General features: G+C 31.9%; 6 protein-coding genes and 1 long non-coding RNA gene across 8 annotated transcripts; 3 read left to right on the top strand and 4 right to left on the bottom strand.

Moving 5' to 3' along the window:
• Positions 1-4,469: 4,469 nt before the first annotated feature.
• LOC122514551 lies at positions 4,470-9,636 on the bottom strand. Its single transcript, XM_043631459.1, has 18 exons — positions 9,348-9,636; positions 8,876-9,098; positions 8,629-8,794; positions 8,333-8,552; positions 7,980-8,259; positions 7,394-7,840; positions 7,078-7,317; positions 6,916-7,006; positions 6,593-6,843; positions 6,357-6,531; positions 5,990-6,261; positions 5,825-5,936; positions 5,672-5,758; positions 5,453-5,587; positions 5,099-5,373; positions 4,885-5,009; positions 4,654-4,809; positions 4,470-4,584 (listed from the first exon to the last, which is right to left on the bottom strand). The coding sequence occupies exons 1-18, from the start codon at positions 9,373-9,375 to the stop codon at positions 4,496-4,498; spliced, it is 3,372 nt and encodes a 1,123-aa protein (XP_043487394.1). The 5' UTR covers positions 9,376-9,636; the 3' UTR covers positions 4,470-4,495.
• Positions 9,637-10,789: 1,153 nt separating this feature from the next.
• On the top strand, positions 10,790-11,691 carry LOC122514574. Its single transcript, XM_043631491.1, has 3 exons — positions 10,790-11,030; positions 11,128-11,220; positions 11,354-11,691. Exons 1-3 carry the CDS (start codon positions 10,855-10,857, stop codon positions 11,511-11,513), a joined length of 429 nt encoding a protein of 142 aa, XP_043487426.1. The 5' UTR covers positions 10,790-10,854; the 3' UTR covers positions 11,514-11,691.
• A 1,047-nt stretch (positions 11,692-12,738) lies between these two features.
• Positions 12,739-15,368, top strand: LOC122514569 (myosin regulatory light chain 2). Its single transcript, XM_043631485.1, has 5 exons — positions 12,739-12,842; positions 13,861-14,088; positions 14,237-14,420; positions 14,509-14,581; positions 14,674-15,368. The coding sequence occupies exons 1-5, from the start codon at positions 12,840-12,842 to the stop codon at positions 14,825-14,827; spliced, it is 642 nt and encodes a 213-aa protein (XP_043487420.1). The 5' UTR covers positions 12,739-12,839; the 3' UTR covers positions 14,828-15,368.
• On the bottom strand, positions 12,849-17,229 carry LOC122514579. The gene is made up of 3 exons (XR_006303086.1): positions 16,443-17,229; positions 13,396-13,485; positions 12,849-13,324 (listed from the first exon to the last, which is right to left on the bottom strand). It is a non-coding gene; the product is annotated as an uncharacterized LOC122514579 (long non-coding RNA).
• A 195-nt stretch (positions 17,230-17,424) lies between these two features.
• LOC122514666 (myosin regulatory light chain LC-2, mantle muscle) lies at positions 17,425-18,223 on the top strand. Its single transcript, XM_043631603.1, has 4 exons — positions 17,425-17,517; positions 17,612-17,778; positions 17,868-17,960; positions 18,031-18,223. The coding sequence occupies exons 1-4, from the start codon at positions 17,425-17,427 to the stop codon at positions 18,221-18,223; spliced, it is 546 nt and encodes a 181-aa protein (XP_043487538.1).
• On the bottom strand, positions 17,829-22,642 carry LOC122514565 (pyridoxal phosphate homeostasis protein). 2 transcript variants are annotated; one of them, XM_043631474.1, is made up of 6 exons: positions 22,551-22,642; positions 22,283-22,387; positions 19,284-19,641; positions 18,602-18,843; positions 18,450-18,533; positions 17,829-17,938 (listed from the first exon to the last, which is right to left on the bottom strand). In XM_043631474.1, the coding sequence occupies exons 1-5, from the start codon at positions 22,551-22,553 to the stop codon at positions 18,459-18,461; spliced, it is 783 nt and encodes a 260-aa protein (XP_043487409.1). In that variant the 5' UTR covers positions 22,554-22,642; the 3' UTR covers positions 17,829-17,938; positions 18,450-18,458. The 2 variants fall into 2 exon arrangements, with proteins under 2 accessions (XP_043487409.1, XP_043487410.1); XM_043631475.1 differs by lacking the exons at positions 17,829-17,938; positions 22,551-22,642 and having other exon boundaries at positions 18,065-18,533; positions 22,283-22,364.
• On the bottom strand, positions 19,666-22,374 carry LOC122514558 (signal recognition particle 54 kDa protein). Its single transcript, XM_043631466.1, has 2 exons — positions 22,283-22,374; positions 19,666-21,942 (listed from the first exon to the last, which is right to left on the bottom strand). The coding sequence occupies exon 2, from the start codon at positions 21,633-21,635 to the stop codon at positions 20,115-20,117; it is 1,521 nt and encodes a 506-aa protein (XP_043487401.1). The 5' UTR covers positions 21,636-21,942; positions 22,283-22,374; the 3' UTR covers positions 19,666-20,114.
• Positions 22,643-22,728: the final 86 nt, after the last annotated feature.

Below are 22,728 nucleotides of genomic sequence, written 5' to 3'. Positions count from 1 at the left end.
ACATGTGTGTGCGGTTAGGAATGTGCATTGTACATCGTTTCGCGATACGTAATACCGCGCTTATTATTTTATAAAGTTATTGAATAAAAATAACTTGTAGAATCACGCGTACGATACGAAATTTTCTATTTTAACAATCGTTTTGCATAGTAGAGTTACCGCATTTATTTGCGGAAACTATGATATACTCGTATATAACTAGTATGCAATATATACTAGTTTATACTTGTATTTTTGCATTAGTAATTTATGCAATAATCACTAGCCTTGACAGACGATTACAGCAATTGGTACGTACTCCCATAAATTTAGAAAACGCGTTTGAACTAGGGTGTCGGAGGTGCCCCGGGGCATGCTCTCTAGTTTAGGCTTTTGCACCCTGGTGGTATGTGTGAGAACCGTGGAGTGTGTGGGTGGGTATGCATGTGTATTTTTTTTGAGCGAATGTGAAACTTTAATTATAAGTAGGTAGGACCCCGGAATGGCACGTGGCATACTTGCACTTTTCAGTGCGAGTCCCCACCTCCGGGTTTTCTACGGAATTGTCACAAAATTCTATCTTTTTATTCTATCTTGCTTGACTTGTAAATCTTTTTTGTGACAATTCTGTAATATGTATTATGTATCATGATTCAAAGGTATTTGCAACCATTTAAGAAATTCATTTCTATTTCGATTCTATCTCGAACGAGATAGAGTCGAAATCAAATCCGCAAAACCTTTGATGAATTGATACTTAGTTTTAAGTATTATAACTAACACTTCGCACTATCGCAATTATTTAGTCTTTGAAATGCTTCATATAATTCAATATAAAGAATAAATTAAATAAAAATATTGCAAAGAAATGCATTGTGCATTTTTAGTATTATTTTTATTTCAATTCGATTATATTACTCAATAGTAATAGTGCGAAGTGTTATTAGGTCATCGATTAGCATAATTAACTGCTCGGACATTCGATTAAATGTGCTCGTGTAATATGTGCACAATCGATGAACTTTTAAGTTCGTTGATTGTCCACGAGCTAGGATAGCTAACGGGAAACGCGAATGCATTTTGTAATAATTAATAAATAGAGTCACCCCCTTAACGAACATCGGAATTATTTGCAAAAGATGTATGATGAAAAAAATAAATGGAATTATTTCATATAATATTGTAATGTGAAATGTATTTCATTATATTAGTGTTATAAGCAGTTGAGAGTAATTGGGTGAAAATGTCTTGAAGTCGTTTCTAAATTGTACGACCATAATTTGGCATATTATAACGGTTTGGTATTAGAATAGAATCGATACTTTACATAGTTAATAATATTCCTTTCGGCGATGAGATATCTCTCGACCAAAAGGTAATAATTATTTTCAATGTAAAAAGCTCAGGATGTTTTACTAATCACATTTTTCTTTTTCAGGGTTGTGTTAGGTCGGTTAGGTTTTTTTTATATATAGAATCAGGGACGATTCTAATTCTATATCATTAATCGTTGTAATATGCCAAATTATGCGAATACTTTTTGGAACGATTGACGTTTTGGTCAAAGATTCTTTTCGTGCTCGCACGTAGGGAATGTCCGACAGTAGGCTTGAAGAAAGAAGTGGCCGAAGAGGCCCCCACTTAATTGTGGCTCAAGAGGGCAACTACAGACTTAATGAGTTATTTTCAAATTCAACAGCATGGTTGAATTTTTTGAGAATAGCTCGTTGGTCATTTGATATTTTTATTGTTTTATTTTTTGTTTTGCTCGTCAATAATTTATAATGGTTATTAAGAATGTAATAATTAAAATAGTTTTCTTTTTGTTACAGGTGACATCGTTGGATTTGCCATGCCACCCACCAAAGACCAAACATAATTTTTCCTTAAAATAAATCGAGTATTAAGAAAATTTGATTTTATAAATGATATTTCATTTAAAAGATAGAAAATACTTTAAAATCATGATAGAGTACAATACCATTCCCGAATTCCCGCTCCAATATCATATCAGTTTCTAATTTCCTATTACACACAATTTCCCCACTTTTCATTCTTCATTTCATTCGTAGAAACTAATTATCTTATAATGTTTTTTAATGTCTCTTTTATTGTTTTAGGTATTAAGATTTATTCAATTATTATATTATATATTTAATTAATTTTCGTTTATATTTTGTTTCAGGATGTGATTAATTCCAATGCATTTGTAAGTATTGGATTTTGATCTAGAAAAGGAATATGCTTTCGATGCATTCATTGGTTCTTCGCAAATCTAACTAATCTTTCTGTTTTCTGTTTCAGGTTCGTTTCCAGTATTTTTTTAATGGGTAGCGGGTAGATTCTTTCTTTCCAAGAAAGGTCTACTTCAGGGATGCGACCCTGCCCACGCGAGCCTTGATTCTATCTTACTCCCAATGATAGAATCATGTCCTTACCTAAACTTCCCCCACACCAAACGATCCTATTTTTAATGTTTTGTTGGCAGGTTGAATTATGTAGATGATGCAACACTTCGTCCAAGAGAAGGGAGAAACGAAGAAGGACTGAGAGGGGAGACTCAAAAGAGGGACTGAGTTATATTAAATGGTAATACGACATAATTATTTTTACAGGTACCATGAAACACCACCAAATTAATACACTTATTTTTATTTTACTATATTTTAGGTAAATTGCAAAATTAAAAGATTACACATTATGAATATTTTCAATTTAATATGTGTAATTTCGTATGTATATATTGCAATTATACTACAATGTGTTACTTTTCAGTAAAATCATCGGTGCAACTTAATTTTATTAACATGCATTCCTCGTTTTATGTTTGTGTGAAGAAAATCATTGTTGATGCACTTTTATGTTCTTGCAGATACCATGGATCAGTCCAAATTTTTTATAGATACCATGGATCATTCATTGCATTTTGCAAATCTAAAATAATCTTTTTCTTTTTCAGGTTCGTTTCCAGGCCCTCTTTTCTCCTTCTTCCATTCCCCTTTTTTTTTGTTGCAGATTTAATAGGAGGACCAAAAAAGGATCTGCCGAACCAGAAGAGGACCAGCCGAGGAATAGAAGAGGAATAGAAAGAGGAATAGAAGAGGAATAGAAGAGGAATAGAGAGAAATAGAAGAGGAATAGAAGAGGAATAGCAGAGGAATAGAAGAGGAATAGAAGAGGAATAGAAGAGGACCAGCCGAGGAATAGAAGAGGACCAGAAGAGGACCAACCGAGGATCAGAAGAGGGACCAAGCGAGGACCAGCCGAGGACCAACCGAGGACCAGCCGAGGACCAGCCGAGGACTAGAAGAAGACCAGCCGAGGATCAGAAGAGGACCAACCGAGGACCAGCCAAATTTTCTATAAATACCATGGATCATTCATTGCATTTGCAAATCTAAAATAATCGTATCTTTTTCTTTTCAGGTTCGTTTCAAGGCCCGCTTTCTCCTTCTTCCATTTCCTTTTGTTTTTTTTTTGCAGGTTCAATAGAAGAAGATGCACAGTGAGGACCTGCCCGAGGACCAAAAGAGGACCAATAGAGGACCAAAATGAGGAACAAGTTGACCAATAAGAGGACTAAACTAATATTAAATGTATAAATTAATGTATAATTTAATCTACTTCTTCTTTCTCCTTAGCATCGCAGGCATGTAATAATTATTTTAATGTATTTTGATGTATTTTATTCGTTCACAGGTTCCATGTTATATCAATTCTATTCATGTTTCACTCCGTCTTTATCATTTTTTGTTGGTTTCCATTTTTCTCTTCATTCTTGATAATAATTGAACGGATTTTCCGAATAAAACTTTAGGGTGGGGCCTAAGAGTGGGGCTCATCAAAAATGTTCTTGGGACTTTCATTTTCTATGGTTTCGACTTAATTCGAATGGGGACATCTTCAGGATGCATTTTTGGATGTATTTTATTCGTTCAGGTTCCATGTTATATCAATTCTATTTCAGTTTCACTCCGTCTTTATCATTTTGTATATTTGAGTGATTCCATTTTTCTCTTCATTCTTGGAATAATTGCAAGGATTTCCGAATAAAACTCTATGGGTGGGGGCTAAGAGTGGGGCGATTAAAAATGTTCTTGGGACTTTCATTTTCTATGGTTTCGACTTATTCGAATGGGGACATCTTCAGGATGCACATCGCCGGGTCTTCAGAAGCGGTTACCTCCTCGGGTTAGACCTGGGCAATGGTATTTTACTTCAGTATAATGTTTAACATATTTTATATGTTAAACATTCCATTGCAAGTAAAATCCAGCTAAAGACCGCTTACCATAAACATTATAATTGTAATTAGTTTCTTCTGAATCCCTAATTATTATCATATCCTTATTTCTTTTTCTCCTTGGTTCATTTTATCCATTTAATATACAGAAACTAATTACTTTATAATGTTTATATTTTATATTATTATATATATAATATATTTTATATATATCTATATATATAATATAATAATATAATATTATATATTTTATGTTAATATTTTTATTTTAGATTAAATTAGTCTATTTATAAAGACTAGTAGGAATATCGTAAGTAATGTTGATCCACAGGAAATGGAACTGCTTTTAAACAAATTTAAATCTGAAACATTTAATTATTATTAATTTATGTAATATAAGTATTAATTAATGTACTAATTATTTTTCTTACTTTTGTCATTAGGATCTCTTACTCCACATTGCCGATGCCCTAATGTTGCTTTTCTTTTCAATGGTATATAACCTGGTATATATAAACTTGGAGCTTCTAATTTTCCCGTCGATATTAATTTACTGAAATCCTGTTCTAATTTATTAGCTATTGGACCTAAGAATAAAAAAATAATATATTTATATATGGTAATATGTGATATCTATGAACAAAAAGCAAATCGATACAAACCTTTAAAATGTAATAAAAATTGAATACAAGCTCCATTATGTAATGTTTTAGTTTTCCTACTATCAATGGATAACATCCATTCAGGAATACCCATTACTTTTCTTACATCTTCTAAGAATTGTGCTCTAAAAGAAAAAAAAAATAGTATAATTAATTTTAAAAAATAATTATTGTGTGTGCTTTGGTTGGCTTCTTTTGTATAAAATATATTTACACAACGAAACGAGGTGGTTTCCTTATATTTGCATATTTTACTATGTCATTATCCGGCTCGATATTAGCACAAGCAAATCTACTACTCCCCAAATCTTTATCCATAATAACAATCGATTTTCCCATCGCAGAAACCGGTCCATCTAATGGAAAATTTGGATCTGTAAAAACTCGTCTTTCCGTTCCTATATTAATTGGTCCCAAACGAGATGAAATGTCTCCTACTTGACATCTTAAAGGTAAATCAGGACCGCACTCTTGTCTATATAGATCTTCCTATTTCGAATTATTGGTATTCTTTAATACACATAGATAATTTGCAATATGTGAACGAGAAAAATAAAAATGATTTTACATTCAAAGGATCCGCTAATTGAGTGAAATATGGATTCCATGGATATCCACCTGCAACGCATCTAGTATCTTTTACTTTTACAGCAGCATCCACTCCAACAGGATTAACATATATAGCCCAATTGTGATTTCTTGTCTGTTAGACAAAATAATTCAAATATTATGCTGCAAATTATATATTTTAGAATGAAGAAGAGAAAAATGAATATTATGTTATTACAATATTACGATCATGATTCCCTGGATGTCGTAGTTTGACTTCGACCACTGTCTCACTTTGACTACCATCTTTATATATCAGCTGCGACTATAATAACGAGCATATTGTAATTTATTTATTAAATGATAATTTTTATTTTTTCTAATAATGTACCATTTTAACATATCCGAATGCAAATCCTTGTGGATGATGAAACGAAGCAATTGCTCGTAATTCTATCGCTTCGGATGGTGCATATCCCCTTTCTATCGTAGAACAGGCGTATCTACAATAATAAATAATGTTATTACATATAATCTTTTATTTCTAATACTTTACCTTATATTTTTGTTTTTTTTATGAATCACTATGCTGTGACCAAGAATGCTTCTAGGTCCGAACAATGGAAGCAACGTGTCGTTGTAACTCGTTGTATATTTTTTTCTGTTATCCAGAGTACCAAATTTTCCACTAAGATCTCCCATTTCATATTGATCCGATGTACCTTCTCTAGATCCTGGAACGTTACTTGAATTCACGCGCAACGGATTCCAATAATTATATAAAGATGTAGCTTCACAAGGGAATTCTAAATCTATTTCTACTGGAGCCTGCAATTGTAAAATATATATATTTGAAATATTAATATTATTTCTTTTAAGATCTATATTAAATATAGATAGGTAATAAATCAAAAATATATTACCATGTGTATGTGATATCCACTCATTTTTCCACCAAGTCCTTCAAGATTGATTTCAATGTCCGTGACGTCATATTCGCTTTGTTGAATGAACTCTAATTTTCCTCGTATATCAATGGGTTCACCATTACCAAACCAATCTTTTGCAACTGCCTTTAATCGATATAATCCACCGATGCTGTCAAAAATATTTTATTTTTTATTATAATATTAATCAATGAAATTTTTGGTTGATTTACATTGAACAAGCGAGTCTTTCTCCTCTTGCTTTTGGTCCATGATCATCGTAAATAACTAAACTTTTTCCTAAAATATTATTTCGTCCAGAAAGTGGCAACATTGTATCTGTAAAAAGCTTTCGAGTTAGGAGAGGTCCATAAAGTTTTTTTCCAGCAATTTCAAGTTTGCCATGTCTCGTGAGATCACCCAATCGACATAACGAAACTTCAACCGTTGAACAATGTTCCGGATGATTAGGATCCCAGTCGATCTAATAAATATTTACACTCTGTTATTTGTAATATTTACTTAAAAATAAATTATTTCTGATTATAATTATTACTTTGTGAGGATTATAAGGACCACCAGCGCTTAAACATCTGCCAGTCCAATTATAATAATCTTTACCAGGAGGATTATCGTGTACCATCCATCTGAAAATGATCGATGCTGTACAATCATTATCGTGACTTTTATTTTCAAATATATATTTAACATTTATTACCTATGCTCGGCTGAATTATTTAACGCACTACCATCGGCATGAACTAAGTTTTCGATAATAATAGTTGTATCAGCTTCAGGATCGTTCTTTGGCTGACGGAATATAATTTTTCCAACTAATGGATACCTAAACACCACTTGTGCTGTGAACATAGGCATTTGTCCTGCATTTTGTGGCAAGTGAAGAGCAAAAGTACCACAAACCCATGGTATTATACCTTTATTATCGGTTTCATTCAATCTTATAAAAAAAAAAAATTCATTTAATTTATTTTGTTTCGAAAATATATTATTCCAGTTCCAATATATTATCTCACTTGTGAATCACAAGAGATCGATGAACGACACTATGAACTCCTGACAATGGCAAATACGCATCCCAATAGATACCATGCAATTTTGCACTTCCAGGTAAAATATCAGTATGATAAGATCCTTCTTTGCGACCTTGAAGCTTTCCTGATAAATCACCAATGCTATATTGATCTTGAGTTCCCAAACCTGCCGGTGGTGCAGTCTTTTCATCGATCTTAGTTGGATTATACATATTTTTAGTTGTCAAACACGGTTCTCCGACATCTTCTAAAAACTTAGCTGGTTCAGGTGGTAGTTCGTGTATCCTGTAATATGCTACTTTAGTCGCATAACGTAGTCTCGTTTCTAAATTAACTGGTGTCAAAGATATATTGATCCATGTTGGATTAAACGGAGTTTCTTGGCTTAATGTGATTTCACCTTTTATGCCACGAGAACTAATTAATGTTCTGAAATGTTTATACATTCTTTTTTTATTATAATTTATGTTAAAAATTGCAATACTAATAAATTTAAATATTAATTAATTAAATTCGAATATATCGATATATGAAAACAGGAATGTAGGGATATTTCGTTTAATCATACTTAGCAAGAATCGGCTTGCGATGATTGATTTTGGCACATGCTAAGAACGAGTCATCGTGCGTCGGATGAAAGATGACCAAGTACAATAATCGATGTGGCCCAAGAAGATCAGCCGGTAAAAGTGATAATTCCGGATCCCTATAAGAAGTCTTGAATTTTGGATTTTGTTTTACGGCAACTTTTATTTTACCCAAACGTGCGTCAACGTCACCGATAGATCGGCCAGTACCAGCATTGTCTGGATCGAAAACGGTTTGAAGTGTATTACAATTTGATTTATCTGCAAGACATCAAATAAAATTATTAACAAAATTAATAAAAATATAAATAAAAGTATATTTTATTTTTCGTACCTTTGCCAACGTTAAAAATATCAGTCACATAAATTTTCCAATAATGTTCCGTGTAGTCTACCTGTAACTTCGGATTATTGACATGATGCAAATCCGCATAAATGATTGTATCAGTGATATTGTCACCAGCTTGTCCACCAAGCCATCGGAACCAAATTGTTCCAGCTATTGGACCGTAAAACTGAGCTTCGGCGAATTTCTCCGTATTTTTTTCAAAAACCTACGAATCCGACTATTATTTAAAAAATCGTTCAATGTAAAACGAAATTTGTATTTAGAAAAATATCATTAATTACCGTGATAGAAGCGCAAATTACTCTGGACGAATATGAGTCTTTTAGCAATAGACCTTTACCCCATAATCCTTTTTCACCTGTCAGAGTTATATCTGGAACTTCAACAGAACCAGTTTCATTCCCAGGCATTTCCAATGGGCCAACTAGATTCGTCAGATCAATTACGCTACGAGCAATAGATAGAATATAACACTACGTGATAAAATATATTAAAAGATAATAATAAAAAAGAACATTTTTCAAATACTTTTCCCCGAGATGACGTTGACTGCATCGATCGTCTATGACCGTGTAGTCAACAGGAAATTGAGTGACAGACCAGAACCATTGTTGATCTGGATATTGAAGTGTCGTTTGTAAAGCGAATCGAATTCTTATAGAATTCACCGTTTTCTGCTCAAATCGGACCTCTCCATGAAGGCCACCAGCAGATATATAAGCTGCTAGTTTGAGTGCATTTCCTGTTACCACTGTATACACAGATAAAAAATTTTTAAAAACAAATATTGTCTTTCTTCACAGAGCAGCTAATTAAAATAATAAGGATTTTATCGAATTTACGACTATAACGTGGAACAGAGTATATATGTTTTAAATTTGCTTCTTGTATGCACACACGTGTTCTTATTGTTAGTATAAAAATATTATCATTTCGAAAGAATGATTCGTAGTAATCACACATATCGCATATTACATTAAACATTAAATCTTTCACTCACCGCAACTTAATAAAAAAAGCCACCACATTATCGACTATAATTAAAGACCATTCACAGCATTTTCTTAGTGTTAAATTGATCTCTTAAATCGTCAATTCACATGGTTTGCCATACGGTAGAAAACTGTAGGCTTATAACGGTGGCCAGTCAAGGTAACGCCTCGTACTTTCTTATTTCTTCGAACGGACATGGTGGGAGTCTTAAGAAGAGGAGAACGATGACCTTTGCATAGGAAAGTAGAACCTGCCGATATATCGTCTGAAATGAAACAATTTTTAAACCGAACAAACCATAAACAATGTTTTTTTTATGAATTATTAGAACTATCTGTCCCATGATCTGAAAACAAAAATTTGACTATCAATTAATTGCATAAGTATTATTAAATATCTGTCAAACATTCAGACGTTAATAAATAACCTTGCTTGGATTTGAAAATTAATCGGCGTATCGGAAACTGATAGATAAAAATGATTAAAAGTCGAGAACAATTAAAACCCATTTTTAATGCGTTAAAACTATTTATCACTTTCGATTTTATACCAAAATTAACAAGATGTATAGCTTTTTATGTAAGAAATTGTATCAACAAAGTCGTGTGAGTAATGATTTATCGTACGTATTTTTATTTTAATATTTTGTATTAAAAACATTATCTAATGTGAATAGTTTCTATTAGACTTTATCAAAAGGACGTAATAACAAAACGACTGAAAAAAAGAAAAAGTCGACTTTTTGAAGGTTGTAATTATAAAAGTAAAAATATTAAATGTAAATGTGATTGTAACCGATGCACGCAAGTATTAACTTTTTTCTAAATCGTATTAAGATTTCTATTTATTTGTAATTATAAAATATGGTTCTTTTAGTAAATACAGAAAAATCCATAGCCGTATTTTAGAGGCAGACTTTATGACAAACCTTGTTTACAATAATCGGCCAACTAAACACGAAGTGTATGTCCCATTAAATAATTATATTTTATTATTAGCATTACAATATCTTTAATTACATTACAGATTAAATAGTAGTATTGGCAACAATTTCATATGGCAAGCTAAAACCATTGTTATCTATAATTTTATAAATATTTTATTCATATTTTCTTGTGTTAGTTGTACAGACAAGGATCAAGCTCATACATGGACTTTGAATCAGACACCGCTACAGGATCACAGAGACGTGTATTTTATCATTTACTTTTCATATTTGTTTTTTACATGGGTCACCTGTTTGACAGCGAAATTTATTTTTCACGTAAATTGGACAGCGTTCAGTAGTAGTTACATGTGTTCCTTACTAAATATTCCAATAAAACTTTTTAAATGATTATCTTTTAATAATAAATTTCATTAGAAATTATCTCAATTATTTTTGTATGAAGTTTAATGATAAGCGTTCGAAGAGCGCTTTTCACTTATTGAAAAAATAACGATCAACGAAATACGGTGACAATATTTGAAGGAAAGCTCTTGATCATACGGATGGATGGACATGGTGGACAAAAATGCAGCAAAGTGCAGCGTGTATGCCGTTGCTGCAACATGATGCAGCAATCCCAAGCAAATCCGTATGTTCATCGACAAATTCTTGTTCGTATTTCGAATCTTGTAGTACGGAATTAAACGAAGAGTTGAATGGAATGCAAACGGATAATTCGATAATTACTGAAGTCATCAACAAGTATGCACTCTACATTGTTTGAATATGTTTTATTAAATTAAAAATTTAATAATCAATTTGTGCATTGATGCTTATATCAGTATTGTTTTGTTAATAGATCCTTAGAGTATAAAAGAACAATCAAATGTTCACAGTCACCTCGTGAAATTTCTAAATCGGATTCCAAGATTGAATCTGGTCGAAATAAAAAGTAAGTATTTATGTATGTAATTCAAATTTGAGGAATTTCATAAAATCGAGTATTTGCGTTATTGTTTATTTTCTAAAAAATCTAATTAACATAAATTACAAATGTGTTACGTTTACGATTATATATATTTTAGGAAGTCTTCAGATATTTTTAAAACTGCATCAACAAAGACTATGTGCGTACGACAATGCATGAATAGAACGAAAAATTCCGCTATGATGAAACGGAGTTTCATAAAAAAAAGATCTTGCAAAATGAATTACAAAACCATTTGTCTTGATCCATCTATATAATATTAAGTCTTTCCGGTAGCGTTCGCTATAGGCATTGATGTCGTACTAGCCAGAATTATTTTTGGATTGGTTGTAAATCAATTACCGCCGAATAAAAATGTACACGTTTTATTTCAATAAATTTATTTTAACAAATTATTTTCTATATACAGGAAAGAATCTATATACATCTAAAGAAAACAACCTAAATATTTTAATTGATTTGAAAAGAATTATATAAAAACAACAATTTATTGTTAAGTCATTTATTATAAATTTTGTCCAGATTGTCAGGCACTGAAATAGATTCCAGCGTTAGGATTGAATCCTTTTAAGCGATTTTTTATAATCAATATTTATCGTAATTAGTGTGTATATAACATATATATATATATATATTATATATAGATTACACGATATCCTGAAAGTACAGAAACATGTCGTGGCTCTCAAATGTCGGGCAGTTATTTTTGGTATCCACGTGCTTTGGATATCGGAGCAGAGACCGAAAACGAAAGCCAAAAATAATGAGTCAGCGTCAAAAACTACAATTCTTTAAATGACTGGAATGAAAATGTTATAATATGTCAATGTTCAGGAAGAATCGCATAGATGATCATCCACTTCAATGAATTAGAAGAATCTTATATTTTTTGTTAAATAAACCTAAAACCATAACCCATAATGCAATACAGAGCAGAAGATAGCATTGTCTTCATCTCGTCGTCTTCAATTTGTAAATAAAAACTAAAAATGACTACGGTCATAAATTTCCGGATTTTGACGATCAAATGAAGGTACAGAGAAGACCTATTACGTATGCACCAGAGTAAGATGCGAGTGCTAAAATAAACGTATAGGCTGAGCGACAATATGGAGCCGCCAAGTATTACTAACGAAAAGAAAGAAGCTAAGTTTATTTCCGATTTCCGCACGTACGAACATAGTCGATTGTTTCATTTATGAAGGGAAGTTGATCTTCATCGTTATCTCCGTTCGTTTCCAGGGGCACCCTTGACTTATATTTTCGTGCTGAAAAACGAATCCCCGTAGCTTGAGAGAAGAGAGTAAAGAGGTAGACAGAGGCACAGATCGCGCCGCCGCTGCTACGATCCTCGGCAAACTGTTTTAGTCGAAACGTCGAAAGGTTCGCTATTTTGAGGCTGCTCGCACTAAATATGGTCAGATAGGCGTTAGCGTTGTACCCGGGCTGGGCACCCCTGCACGGGCAGCATACGATGGTGGGGGAAATCTACCAAAGTTACTTAGACAAGTTCACCTCTATGATTCGGACAGTTGGTTCGTTGTAACCATCTCGTACTATCCTCTTAGAAACCAACTGTAGATATGGTAAGTAGGTACCAGTGTTGTTAACGCGGTACCATTATCTGCTCGTAATACTTAACCGCGAACAGACAAAGAAAACGACGATCTTTCATGGAATTTCTCGCGAAGCATAATATTCATACTTGTATACTTGTATTTCTATCTTACGGGAAGATCAAGAAAAGTACGCAACATGTCGTCTGGACGTGATAGCTTGATTAGTGGTCGAAGGTTCTATGCCAAAACGTATCGTACTACAACGTTGGATCTCATGAGGATGATCGATCGATGGATTACGCGGAGTGTGCCGTAAATGATATGCCAAGTGACGTATCGATGAATGGGGTGCAGCTTGCAGCCTCCATGTCCGCGGATTGTGTTAATGGAGTGCAAGAGTGGTCTCCGTTAGGCTCTTGGCCGTTCGCCATTTGATACTTTAGTGCCACTTTCGTTTCTCTTATAAATGATTAGCTTCGGAATATAATGTATCTGCTATTTATCTTCACCTGAAAAAATCATAAAAGATTTATATTTTTCTTGATAACTCAAAGTTTTTAAGATATATCATGTATCATACTCTTAGCGTTGTCTGCGTCTTTTGTAAGCAAATTTGTCACCGCAAAGATGATGATATTAAGCTGATTTCCTCGTTGCGTTAACAACAAACCTAAAACAAATTTTGAATAATAAAATTTTTCACATCTTTCTATAAAATACTAGAGAAAGATTAACCAAAAAAACACTCGTTTCTATCCAAAATTAAATCAAATATTTTCTCAATTGCGTAGGATTGTTTATAAAAATATAAGAATTACGTAATCCTCGTAACTCGAGAGGCGCCACACCGTTGACGGCGATCATTCTATATACGTCTTGGCTAAAAATCGACGGTACTACTGATAGGGTGATTCTATTCTTAGTATCAGCAAAAGATGTCTTCCGGATTTTTCTTCGATTACACAACATTAAAATCTTTTGTTAAACAATTTATAATATTGTGATTGAGAGGTGTTTAATTCGACGAGACAATGGTTCATTTTAGGCGGATAAGGAAAAGAAGAAGAAGACCAAAAAGAAGGAGGAGGCAGCTCCAGCTCCTCCTCCTCCAGAACCTGCACCAGCACCAGAAGAAAAACCGCCAACCCCAACTGGAACACCTAAGGAATCTGGATCTGCAAGAGCGAGTAGTCGTGGTAGCCGAAGAGCTAAGCGTAGCGGCTCAAGTGTCTTTTCTATGTTTACTCAGAAACAAGTTGCTGAGTTCAAAGAGGTACAGTTGCTCGAACAAAAATCTTAAGAAAAATACAATGAAAATGAGTAAAGCTTTCTTTTTCGTACAATTAATAAAAAGTTATGGATTCAGAACCATGAAGTCATTGTCAGCAAACGCGCTTAATTTATTTTGACTGGATTTACAGGCATTCGGACTTATGGACCAGGACAAGGATGGTATTATCGGTAAAAATGATCTACGTGCGGCCTTCGACTCGGTCGGTCGTCTTGCCACTGACAAAGAACTCGATGAGATGCTCAGTGAGGCACCAGCACCTATCAACTTCACCCAATTGTTGAATCTATTCGCTGTTCGTATGTCAGGATCAGGTAATTGAACAAAACTTCATGTTTTATAGATTCAAATATTAGACTAAATTTTCACGAGTAGACTGATCAAAATGTATTTTTCTGTTAGGCGCTGATGACGATGATGTTGTAAATAATGCCTTTAAGGCCTTCGATGAGAATGGCAAAATCGATGGGGAAAGGTAAGTAATAGAATCTATAATAGCAATTTGTTTTTATAAAATTTCATCGAAAAAGCAATGAAAATTTTCAATTAAAAAAATTCTTTTTGTAGACTGAGGCACGCCTTGATGACCTGGGGCGACAAATTCAGTGCAAAGGAAGTTGATGAAGCCTATGATCACATGTACATCGATGATAAAGGTTTCATTGATACGCCAAGTCTCATTGCCATGTTAACTGGCACAGGCGAAGAAGAAGAAGATTAAACTTATATTACTAACACCCGAAAAAAGAAACTCATTAAATTTTTATTCATTGCAAACGAAGTTTCGTGTTACGTCAGGTTCGCCGAGACCGTTTCTAAAACATAATGACAAAAAGTATAGCACAGATTAAACGCCTAGCATTCCCTTATCCTGTTCTCGATGGTAAAGATTTAGCTTTTTTAAAGGGACATGTACAAAAAAAAAACGATCTCAATCCGTTGAGAACAAACATTATCTGCCAGGATTATTTTCGTGGCGTGTGCACTTACTGCGTAATCTGAGGATAAACGAGACTTCGAGTCATACCATATATAATATCGTTCATTTAATAAAAGTATTCTCAAATACCATAACGAGACGACTCTCTCTTATTGTGCAGTAGTCATCATCAAATTGCAAGCGATCTTGTGTGTGAAAGAGAAGCTGGTTATTTATCACGCCAGTGTTATTCTTGATTGATTTCTGAATTTTCAAGCAAATATAAAAAGTACATTTTTGTGGTATATTAAAATATTTCAAATACATTGTAAATGTAAAATGATCTTTCATTTGACTAATTACCTCCTATTACAAAATATACTCCTTCCTGAATTATTCCAAAATTAAAATTATATTTGAGGAGAAAAAAAATTGAAGATACAATCATACGAAAGAGTCTAACTAAAAATATCTTATCCAAATCACGAACGTTTTCGTTATCCGATGAGACCCGTGCATGTGTTTTTTTATATCATACTAGGAAAGACTCCTCCTCGATTTAAAATTGGCTAAGTACCAAATTATATGTTGATGATACTTGGCTAAATTTAACTACGCCCAAATAATTAATGCGTACACCGCCTGCCGCAAACATTACCGGTCAACTATTTTATCAAACTAACATGAGATTTTCTGGAATATCAGAGAAATTAATAAAATCCAACTACATATGATGTATGATAAATATAGCAACTTATGATCATTATATCTATGTGATATGCATTACTATACAAACATATATATCTATACGTTACGGAATTTTTGTTTTTATAGAATTTACCTTATACAAAATGTTAATAAATTAAATTGAAAATATTAATAAAATTAGATGTCATCCTTTTCTACTTATCGTCATAAAGTAAATGTTAATAATAATCAAATGTGGTAAATTACATAAAATATGACATCGAAAGGAAGTGATAGTCGTGTCTATAATGAATGAGAATAAAAGTCAATAGAACATTAATAATTAATCATTTATCATTGTATATTTATATTTATATGAAAGTTAAATATATTGAAAGATGAAATAACAGTTAAAAGAAATTAATTTCGTTTAAATTTCATATATCAAATAAATATAATAAAAGCTTTAATGATGGACGAAAACGATACAGTTACCAAATGGCGCTAAATCAATTTAAATTCAAACGCAATGTTAAAAGAAATAGGACAATGATATAATCTTCGTATAAACAATAATTATTACAGCTCCATTTTTGAGAGTTTCTTTTAAATAATGCATTTATAATGTAATAGAATTAAATTGTATTAATTAATAATACCTACATGTAAAACAATACATTTTTACTATTATCTTGTAAAATACGAAGATAAATTAGAATGTACAACTTACCAAGACGATAATCTGATGATCGAAGTATTCCTCGTAGTGGGTGCAGATGGAATGGAGCGGTTGTACCGTTGAAATCAAAATGACACATAGATGTTGCCATAAAGACAGGTGGAAAACCGGAAATCCCAATGAAGCACTTGTGCCAAATGACGCACTTTACATTTGGCTTGTAAGGTTTCTTAATTTTTGCGTTAATTAAAATTAATTACAAAAAATATCATCAATAATAGTTGTTGTTTCTTCTAATCTCTTTATAAACAATGTGGTTTCAATTTTTTATCGATAATAATTCATAATAAGTGAAGATTATCATATCTCAGCATATTAAACGATATTCTTGAGAAAATATATTTTGTGACATCCAAAATGATCTTACTGGAAATGGTACCAGCACCCATGGAGGGGGCCTATCTTAAATCTATAAAAGAGCGTGTCCTGCTAATTTCTGAACAGTATGAAAATACATGATAGTATGGATTAATTAATAGTAGTTATTATAGATCTCATCAACTATATTAAAGTTTTTGTGTTATCGTAATAATTAAAATTTAATTATTTCTGCATAGTTCAGTTTAGGACAGAGAAATTAAAAAAAAATGCTTGAACCTGATAAGAAAGAGAAATTATTAGAGAATCAAGAGAAAAAAGTAATATAAATATTGTTTCTTAATTATTTATATAATTAACTCCGTGAAATTATTGTGCGTTCATAAGATAAGAAACGTTCAATTGTTATTCTTAGAAAAAGAAGAAATCATCCAAGGTATCTCAGGAACAAATGAAAGAAAGTGTTAAAGAAGTTATAGAAGAAAACGAAAAGGAAAAAAAAGCAGAAAACGGAAAGGAAGCAGAAAACGGAAAGGAAGCAGAAAACGAAAAGGAAGCAGAAAAAGAAAACGAGAGAGAAAGTAAAAGAGAAAAATGTGAGGAAAAGATTACGGATACAGAAAATTTACAAGATAATGTTTCTACGGATAATTTGATGACTTTTAATGCTGTTTCACTACCCAAAGAAATAAAGATTAGAGAAGAAGTCGGAAAAAATGACCTGATCAAATTGTCAGAATTAAAAGAAGTAACTTAACTAACTTGTTATAATGTTAAACCATTTTTCTCTTGAACCAGCTTCACTCTTAAAACATTTACATACATATTCTGGATATTTTTAGGCCTTTCAATTGTTTGATTTTAATAGCGATGGTATCATCGATTCTGAAGATTTAAAATTTACCTTTTTAACCATGGGTAAACCCGATGTATCTGAAGAACAAATACAGCAAATGTTATCAGAAATATCGACTCCAATTGACTTCGATGCGTTTATCACACTTTTTGGGTAAATTAAAAAATATCACGTAATGTACAAAATAATTTGAGAAAAAGAAATTAATTTTATACACGTACATATATAAAATTTATTAATAGAAAAAAAGTTAGTGAAATGGACCCAGAAGAAGTTTTTACCGCTGCACTATCAACTTGGGATATGAGAGACACTGGAATGATACCAGAAAAAAAGTAATGAGCTTTAAAAATAAAGCATTAATACAGGTGCGAAAATAATTTATGTTGTGTTCTTTTTTTTTAGAATAAGAGACGATCTTCAAAAATTTGGCGATAAATTTACAATTAAAGAAGTTGATCGTGCTTTGGAAGAAGCACCAATTTATTTGCAAGATGATGATGAAATGATAGATTACATTAAATTTAGTAACAATATTTGTGGTTTTCAAAAACTAGCTAAAGCCAGACAATATCAGAAAAAATTAGAAAATGCTTAGAAAATATTCATTATTAATTTGTAAAATCAAATGATAAACAGAAAAATATATTCTACATCCCGCAAACTCTAAATTTATGATTATTACAAAATAAAAATAACATAGATCGCATTAAAGTAACGATCATTTCAATATAATACGTATTTTTAATCTAAAGATTTGATAATAATTTATGAAATAAAAATCTTGTCTTTTACTGTAATAATCAATTATATCTTTTACGTACTACTACGTATTATTGACCATCCTTCTTCGGCCTTTCACCAAATATAGCAGTGCCCACTCTGACATTGGAACTCCCAAGTAATATCTATAAAAAATGTAATTAATTTACCCGATTGATATTTCATGTAAAGATAAAATAATTCACAAATTTACCGCGTGTTCATAATCGGTAGTCATTCCCATTGAAAGTTCCACCTTTTTTTTATCAAGATTTAAATCTTTACATAGATCTTCTTTACATTTCTTCAAACGTAGAAAATCTGGATTTGGACCGTTCGATAGATCATATCCATACGCACCTATTGTCATAAGACCAATAAATTCCAATTGCTTACAGGTGTCTAGAATATATTGCACAAGTTCTGATAGTTCTCCTATTTTGCAACCATTTTTTGCTAAAAATATTAAGCTTCATAAATAAAGTTATATACATTTCAATAGAAAACGAATGTTACTATGTAACATAAATAAATTTGTATATCATTATTATTGAAAACATTAGTTAATAATTTTTTAAATATAATCGAAGTTAAATATTGTCAATAAAAAATTAAATTAAATATAAATATTAATCAGCTATTAATTTGGATTTTTAACAAATACTAAAATATAAAAAATAACATGTAATGATGTATAAGAAAGGAAATATACAAAAAAGAAAGACAAATAGTATAATTAAGCAATAATATTTTATTATAAATGAAGCATATTATGGTAGAATTAGAATAAATGAAATAGGACGAGATATATTTTATGGAAAAGATAAAATGAGTTACTTTTAGAGATTTACTTAAAATTCAAATAATTGAGTATAATAGAAAAAATTTTATTATACCTTCTTCTTCACTTGTATTCACTTGTACCATAATTTTCAATTTTGAATTATCATCACATACTTTTGAGTATGCGTTATCAAGTGCATTTGCAATAGATTTGCTATCAACTGTTTCAATAATATATAAATTTGGTATGGATATAATTTTATTCACTTTATTTTTTTGTAAATGTCCAATAAAATGCCATCGAATATCTTTGCATTTTTCAGTGATAGATAAATCATATGCTTTATCTTTTAATTCATTAACATAATTCTCTCCAAAATGTCTTTGACCAGCCTCATAAGCCGCAATAATCAGCTCTGGAGGTTTAATTTTGCTTACAGCTACTAAACGAGGTTCAAAATAGGCATATTCCTGGGAAAACAAATCAAGATATTGTACTTTTTTTATAAAGATATATTCGTAAATAAATAATAAATTTCCATACATGAAATGCGAAGTCGATGTGATACTATCGTTAACAATAATCGAATAAAACCTTCACTGATACGATATTGTAACTATTTTCATAAAAAAAAGGATTAGAAAAAAGGATTAGACCTAAAAAACACTTTCCCGGTGGTATCTAATTTATTGAATGTACATTAAAACATTTATTGTGTCAAATTAATATGCGAATTAAATGTTTATTTAAAATGGTACATCAGTGACTTTTCACTCAATGTTAATTCTGCACAATCCCAAGGTTCGTAAAATATATTCCTAGTATATATTTGTAGCACGATCCTCTTTTCAGTACTATAGATGGCAATTTAAATTCGACATTTCCTTGATGGCTGTGAACGGCAGTACGTCCTGGCAGTAACTGCACTGCCTACATTATTCTTTCAAGATTTACCTCCAAAACCTCCCATTAAATTACCCAATCCACCTGCCGCTCCCTGTTGTAATTGCTTCATGATATTCTGAAGGCCTGGCATACCACCCATTTGTTGTAAGACACGTGGGTCCATCATTTTTGCCATTTGATGATTCAATTTCGCCATTTGTGTTGGATTAACATTTTTAGCCATATCGCCTGCTTTGAATAAGCCTTTGATACCACCCATTTTTTTCACAACAGCTGCAAACTTTGTATACTGTGTTATTAAGTCTTTAACTTCTTTTTCTGTTATGCCAGCACCTTGTGCTACTCTCACAATTCTTCCTGGTTGTTTACTAAATAATTTGGCACCATCTCTGCTGTCTAATTCCGCATCATTCATACTATCCATAATAGTCATAAGTCTCTTTAACCTGGCCATTGATTCTTGCTCAGTTCCTTTGGACATAAAATCTTGACTAAATCCAGGAATCATTCCCATTAATTGAGAGAATGGACCCATTTTCATGATATTTTGAAACTGTTCATACATGTCTCTTAAAGTAAATTGACCATGTTTAATTTTTTCAAGTAATTCTTCATTATCATCTAGATTCAATTCATTTACTTTATCGATAAGTCCTTCTATATCTCCCATACCCAATAGCTTGCTAATAAATGGTTTTGTTTTAAATGGTTCCAAATCATCTATATGTTCTCCCGTTCCAACAAATGTCACAGGACTTTGCGTTGCTGCAACAGCAGACAAAGCACCTCCACCCTTCGCATGACCATCCAATTTTGTTATAATGATAGATCCAACATTAACACGTTCTTTAAAAGCTTTAGCTTGAGCTTCGCATGCTTGACCTATTGTCGCATCCATTACAAATATTATATTATCTGGTTGAACAGCATTGGCAACCTGTAACATTTCTTCAAATAATGACTCTTCTTGTTTATGTCTTCCACTGGTATCAACAATAATAATTTCATAGCCTTCTTTCTTAAACATTTCTACACCTTCTTGCGCAATAGCCACTGGATCCACTTCTGTATAACTTCCATAAAATGGTATTCTTGCTTTAGTAGCATTTTGTTTTATTTGATCATACGCACCTGCACGGAATGTATCCGCGCAAACCAAACATGCTTTCCAATTTTTTTTTAAATAATGATAAGCCAGTTTGGTACAAGTTGTTGTTTTACCTGATCCTTGTAAGCCAACAAACATGATCACATTAGGACGGCCTTTCACAGGTTGATATGCTTTTACACCAGGATCTATTAATTTCACCAATTCTTTGAAAACAGCACTTTGTATCATACGTCGCTTATTAAGACCTCCAGCCATATCATCAAAATCAATAACGGTGCGAACATTTTCTCTTAATTTCTTGACTAACCTAATATTTACATCAGCTTCAAGCAATGCAGCACATATTTCCTTCAGCATAGAATTTAATACTTCTTCATTTATTACGGTCGCATTGCTGAGCGACCGTAAAGCCGACGTAATTTTACGCCCTAGGTCTGCTAAGACCATTTTCGTTTATTTATTTTTCACTCTTCGATACGAATATTCTTGTTTAGTGGTTAGAAAATTGACGTTGAAAAAATATGTCAAGATTATTCCAACTTGGCCAACACGACATGACGACACATCCGGTTAGTCATTGATTATGCAATAAGCAAGACTGTCGCGATATTTCAGTTTTAGTAATAAAACGTTTTAAATGCCGATTTATATTGAATGAATATTTAAGTATGTATGAACCTTTACGTAAACCTTCGTGTTTTATTTTGTTCGTATTTCGCTCTAATGATTATCATTCACGATCGCCATGATAGATCTGTGACCACAACAAAAAATACAAACATAATGTTCGCAACCTCCAATGGAAAAAATCCCTACTTATGCACCGCATAAAATAATGGAAAGTATCTTATCGATTTAATAAAATATAAACAATTTTTTTTATAGGATTGTAAAAAATATGTTTCTATCTACATGCATATAATGTATACTCAAGAATAATAAGTTTTCGATGTTAAATAAAGTACTAACAATTGGAAACTAGCATCGTATTTTTACGAGAAAACATATAGCAGTGGTTATGTAGATACGCATTTCTTTCCACTGTTTTACGCTTTTTCGCCTCTTATTTGCTCAATAACAATATGGCGACATACCGGATCCCGTTTAGCAGATGCAGCGATGATTTTATTGCGAACTAATTTCAGACCTTCAACCACGTCTTCCATCTTGTATTTTTTGATAACACGATTAACAATTCGCTAAAAGTAACAAAATATTCTAAAAATTATGCAATTTAATCGATTTTCGTTCATGTACATCATTTCATTTATTCATTATTTTAGTAAATAATTATTCAATAACTTTCAGTATATTATCTTTAGAGAGGATACTTGGATATTAGTAAATACAACTCTATATTACCATATTGTGAAAAGACGAGGACTTTTAAAAAGAAAAAGAATAATTTATAAAATAGTATCAACTTCAAGTACTTTATAAATATCTTCTATTACTTACATTCGAATTTATGGTTTTTATGAATAAAGAAGAGAAGTAAACTCATCAGAGAGAATCCAAAGCAAATGTGAGCGAACCTATC

Source organism: Polistes fuscatus, unplaced genomic scaffold (assembly GCF_010416935.1).
Source record: "Polistes fuscatus isolate 324 unplaced genomic scaffold, CU_Pfus_HIC Scaffold15, whole genome shotgun sequence".
NCBI classification, from domain to species: domain Eukaryota; kingdom Metazoa; phylum Arthropoda; class Insecta; order Hymenoptera; family Vespidae; genus Polistes; species Polistes fuscatus.
The sequence above is the reverse complement of the archived record's forward strand: the minus strand, read 5'-3'. Positions and strand labels throughout refer to the sequence as shown.